Source organism: Coenobita brevimanus, chromosome 68 (assembly GCF_032717465.1).
Source record: "Coenobita brevimanus isolate Jiangsu-jjx chromosome 68, ASM3271746v2, whole genome shotgun sequence".
NCBI lineage: Eukaryota > Metazoa > Arthropoda > Malacostraca > Decapoda > Coenobitidae > Coenobita > Coenobita brevimanus.
Window position 1 is genome coordinate 689,003 of NC_137021.1, and position 5,192 is coordinate 694,194.

At 46.6% G+C, this 5,192-nt stretch overlaps 1 protein-coding gene across 1 annotated transcript; it reads left to right on the plus strand.

The window, feature by feature from the left end:
• The first annotated feature begins 921 nt into the window (after positions 1 to 921).
• LOC145405783 (major facilitator superfamily domain-containing protein 8-like) lies at positions 922 to 4,846 on the plus strand. Its single transcript, XM_080277019.1, has 7 exons — positions 922 to 1,043; positions 1,487 to 1,649; positions 1,791 to 1,906; positions 2,324 to 2,463; positions 2,943 to 3,056; positions 3,495 to 3,643; positions 3,938 to 4,846. The coding sequence occupies exons 1-7, from the start codon at positions 922 to 924 to the stop codon at positions 4,844 to 4,846; spliced, it is 1,713 nt and encodes a 570-aa protein (XP_080133145.1).
• Positions 4,847 to 5,192: the final 346 nt, after the last annotated feature.

Below are 5,192 nucleotides of genomic sequence, written 5' to 3' on the forward strand. Positions count from 1 at the left end.
AGGAAAGGAGGAGGGCAAAAGAACGAGAGGTGCAAGAGAACGAGACGAGGAGAAGATCAAGAGGGAGGCAGGATACGCGGGTAAGGCAAGAGGAAGAGGAAAGAAAGAGGACGAGGAGGAAGAGGAAAGAGAGAAAATTTGAGGGGTAAGAGTAACAAGGAAAAGAAGAGGACAAGAGAGCGACAAAAGAAAGAAGAGGAAGAGGAGAGCAAGAAGGGCAAGGGAAGAGGAGAGAAAGGTAATCAAAAGAGTGAGAGGACAAGAGGAAGCGGGGGAGGAGGAGGGCAAGAGGGTGAGGAGAGAAAGAGGTTTGAAGGACGGAGGGAAAGTAGGGCAAGAGGAAGAGGAGAGAAAGAGAACTAGAGGGCTAAAAACAAAAGGAAGAGGAAACGGAGGAGGAGGAGGAAGAGGAGGAGGGCAAGAGGAGGAGGGCAAGAGGATGAGTAGATGACAGCAACAGAACCAAGAGGAATGAAGAGGAATAAAGGATTCTAGATAATAAGAGGAACTAAAAAGTCGAGAAAAAAAAAGAGGAAGCAAAAGAAAGCAAGAGGAACAAGAGGATTGAAGTGGGACTAAGAGATACCAAGAGGAATAAAGAGAAACCAAGAGAAACAGGAATAATCAAGAGGACGGAAGAGGAACTAAGGAAGAAAAAGGAATAAAAAGGAAGCAAGAGGAATTAAGAAATAAAGAGGAAGTAAGAGGAATTACGAATAACAAAGGAACCGAGTAAACAAAAAGAATCAAGAAGCAAGCGGGAGGAGACACCAAAAATACCCAAGAGTACCCAAGAAGAATCAAGAGTAACCCAAGAAGAATCAAGGGTAACCCAAGAGGAATCAAGAGTAACCCAAGAGGAATCAAGAGTAACCCAAGAGGAATCAAGAGTAACCCAAGAGGAATCAAGAGGAGGTCAAGATGGGTGGAACGTTCGGTAAGAGTGGATCATGGGTGGTGGATCACACGATGGACAACATCCCCCTCCACCCAATCGATAGGGACTCAGTCAGGCACGGATCCATCGCTACTATCACAGGAAAGTAAGTATTATTGTTATTATCATTATCATTATTATTATTATTATTATTATTAATATTATTATTATTATTATTATTATTATTATATTTACCATCGTTGTCATCATCTTCCTCGTTACCATCATAATCATCATCACTGCTATCGTCATTATCATCATTACCATTATTATTACTCTTGCCATTACCATCATCATAACCGCTTTCATTTTAACTTGACGAAAATCCCTAATCCCTTTCACCTAACTTAGTGGCCAAGTTTAGTCAGACTGGAGGGTTGATTTAACTAGTAACCAAGGAGACTCATTCCTACCGTTCAACCCCATCAAAATCCATGCAACCAAGACAAGTCATTCAAGTTACGGGAATGGCCTAGTTCCTCAGATAAAAAACAAACAAGAAAAAAGAAAATTATAACATGGGCTCAGCTAACGTCTCCTCTTCCGCAGTGAACCTCCGCCTTACGAGGAGGCAATTGGAGTATCGCTGTACGAGACGCCGAAGGAGAAGAGGGCGCGGCGGAGGTCACACTGGGTCGCCTACACCACTATGTTTGTGATCTCTATAGGCTTCTCCATCGTGCTCAGCGGGGTGTGGCCTTACCTGCAGAAAGTGAGTGTGTGTGTGTGTGTGTGTGTGTGTGTGTGTGTGTGTGTGTGTGTGTGTGTGTGTGTGTGTGTGTGTGTGTGTGTGTGTGTGTGTGTGTGTGTGTTTGAGTTCAGTGTTCACATATTTCTCTTCTTCTCTCACCAGCTAAACCCAGACTTAGAGAAGGAATCCCTGGGTTTAATCGTGGCCGCCAATCCTCTAGGCCAGCTCATCGCATCTCCCCTTCTGGGTCTATGGGGCAACAAGGCGGGCACGATCAGGTTAGTCAGTCAAGTCATCGGTCAGTAGGTTGGTTGGTTGGTTGGTCAGTCAGTTGGTTTTGGTCGCTAATTGGTCGGTTCGCCGGTCAGTCAGTCTTGGTTGCTTAGTTTGGTCAGTTTGTGAGTCAGCTGGTCAGTACATCAATCAATCAACCATGTCAATCAGTCTGCTGCCAGTAAAACAATCAGCTGATTCCTTTTCTTCCTGTCTAGCAATCATTCAGTCAGCCAGGTATTTAATCAATCAATGAACTACTCAAGCAAGCTAACGACGGACCAATCAGCCACTCAATCACTTAAACAACGTCTCACTCAACTAACCAACCAACCACTCATCCACTCAATCAATCAGTCAGTCATTTAATCAACGTATCACTCAACCAAACTGCCAACTAATCCATCTTTCCCTCCCCCCAGATTCGCCTGCCTGTCCACCGTCTTCTTCTTCATCTTGGGCAACATAATGTATGGTTTCCTGTACGCCTTCAACAGCATTGGCCCCATGGCGTCATACTGGGCTATGTTTGTCTCCAGGTTCATCGTGGGAGTTAGCTCAGGTTAGGTTAGGTTAGGTTAGGCTGGGTAGGAGTTGATTTTGTTAAGTTAGGGCTGTGTGTGTTAGACTGAGTTGGATAAGTCGGTCTGGATTGGGTTAGGTTAGGTTAGGCTTGGGCTGGGTTGGACTGGATTGCGTTAGGTTGGGCTGGGTTAAGTAAGACTGGATTGGGCTGGACTGGATAGGTTCAGATAAGCTGGACTGGGTTAGGCTGGGTAAGTTTGGACTGCTGTAGGTTAGTTAAGGTTGCATTCGTCTGAGTTGGGTTGGGTTAGGTTTGGCTGGACTGGGTTAGCTTAAGCTAGGTTAGGCTAGGGAAGGGTGGGCTGGGTTATGTTAAGTCCAGACAGGTTAGGTTAGATTATACCCTCTAACTATGCAATACATATAATTCTCTCTCAATATAACTCTAATATTTCCTCTACACGTAACTCCTAAACATTTCCCTCTACATAACACGTAATGTATATTTTTCTACAGCTAATGTAACCCTGTGCCGTTCCTACCTGGCCGCCTCCACCACACTGAAGGAACGCACGTCGGGTATCGCCATCATCGCCGCAGCACAGGCTCTCGGTTTCGTTGTAGGACCTGGTATGTGTAAGAGTTGTGTTATACGGACGTAGATAACGAAGGTGTCGGCTATCTATCAATCTTTTGTCTGTCTTGTGTAATACAAATATACAGGCCAAGAAGGCCCATCGAAAACAAGTAAGCAATTTCTTTTATGGGGCTGTCCTGCAGTCACAGTACAGTACAGACACCGGGTAAGGATCTGGAGTCTCCCTGTGGTAGACAGCACCTGAGCAGGGTTGGACCAGGATCCTTCCCACGGCGAGATGCAGGGAATTATGAGGAAATTTTGATTCTGGCTGGACACTGAAGCTGCTCCACCCAGCGTGCACAGTGCCACCACGTGTAGGCTACTCGTCAGCGCAGGAAAAGTAGTGTAAACAGTTTAACTGATTGATCAAATGGTCAGACTATCCCATGCAACAGCTGGGATCAAATTTGTGTCCTCCCTCCCCGCAGGTATCCAGACGGTGCTGACCCTGACCGTCACTGAGGAGGTGCACGTGGCCGGGGACTGGTTCATCTGGGACAAGTTCACCTCAGCGGGATGGGTGGCTGGCATCTTGGGATTTATTAACCTCGTCATCCTTATGCCTTGTATATTCACGGTTAGTGCTATTTGTCTCATCACTGTCACCCTCCTATGACTGGCGTGTGGTGATTATGATGACGATGAATACACCAAGGAAAAGCGTGACCTCACCTTATAACATTATGATGATGATGATGATAATGAGTTGCACACCACCAGCAGGTCTAATTTTTTTCCCACTCGGAATACAACATTGATGACAAGTGTAGCCTCACCACATGGCATTATGAAGCTGAGATATGATGATGATGATGAATATGATCTGCATACCATCAGCACGTCTTACATGTCTTCTACTTCCCTCCTTCAGGAATACAACATCGCGGAGAAGGAACGTGCGCTCATGAACAAGATGAAACAGGAAGTCGACGTCAAACTGCCCAAGCCGGACTATGTCGCTCTCGTGGGGATCCTCTTCAGCTTCTTCGCCGACATTTTCATCTACGTCCTTCTGGAGACTCTCGCCGTGCCCTTTGTCAGTGACCAATACGCCTGGACGGAGGACAAGTCTATGGTCATTGTGGGTGTTGGGCTAATGGGCGCGGGTCTGCTCTCCTCCGGGCTGTTTCCTTTCTCGGGGGTTTTGGCGCGAAAATACGATGAAAGGAAAGTAATGCTGATTCCTGGCTATATTCCTCTTATCATCGGCAGCCTCCTCTTCATACCCTACGCTGGGAATGACATCATCATGCAGGAATGCTGGAACGTCACTACAACGATGGAACCGACTACACTACCCACAACTGCTTCCACTCTATTAACGGAGGGCTTAGGGCTCGTGGTCCCGGCTTCAGAAGGGGCAGATATTCCAGAGAACTGCAGCCCAGGATGCCCAGAGAAACAGGAATGGTGCACATGGACGCCCCAGTTGCCTCAAGCGCAATTAGTGATAGCTTTCATTATTGTGATGTGTGGGTACCCTATCGCCCAGTCCATCTGCATGTCCATCTACTCGAAGATGCTGGGACCCAAGCCACAAGGTCTTTGGATGGGCATTCTGACGGGTGTTGGCAGCTTCGGGCGTATCATGGGCCCAATTTTTGTGTCTCTTGTGTACACGGATCTGGGGTCAAGGTGGTGCTTTGGTATCATATCCGGAATGATGGTGTTGGCCATGATAACGATCCTTCTGCTGTACCGACGACTGGTGCCCATGAAGGTGCCCACGGCGGAGGAAATGCATGGGCACGACGGACCCGCGGCCAAAGGGAAATACTAGCGTTCACTACTTAGAGTTAACCGATAAGAAACACTGTAATCGTTTTGCTCTCCCACGATGGATCTTTGTTACTACCACAACTTCCATCCTTAAGTTAGTCGTGGTTATATGAATTTCGACGAGGTAGGAATGCGTCTCCTTGGTTACTGACCAACTCGACCCTCCAGTCTAACTGCATCTGGCCATCAACTGAACTAAAAGAGATCGGAATAATAATACATTTTCTTCATCTGCATTTGGTCTAAGTCTGCCATCTCCCCATTTTGTAAGAAAAAGGTTTTACAATAAAATACGGTGGTAGTCACGAAGAAGTGCTGTGGAAAGGCGGTAAAGCTGTGCCATTAGC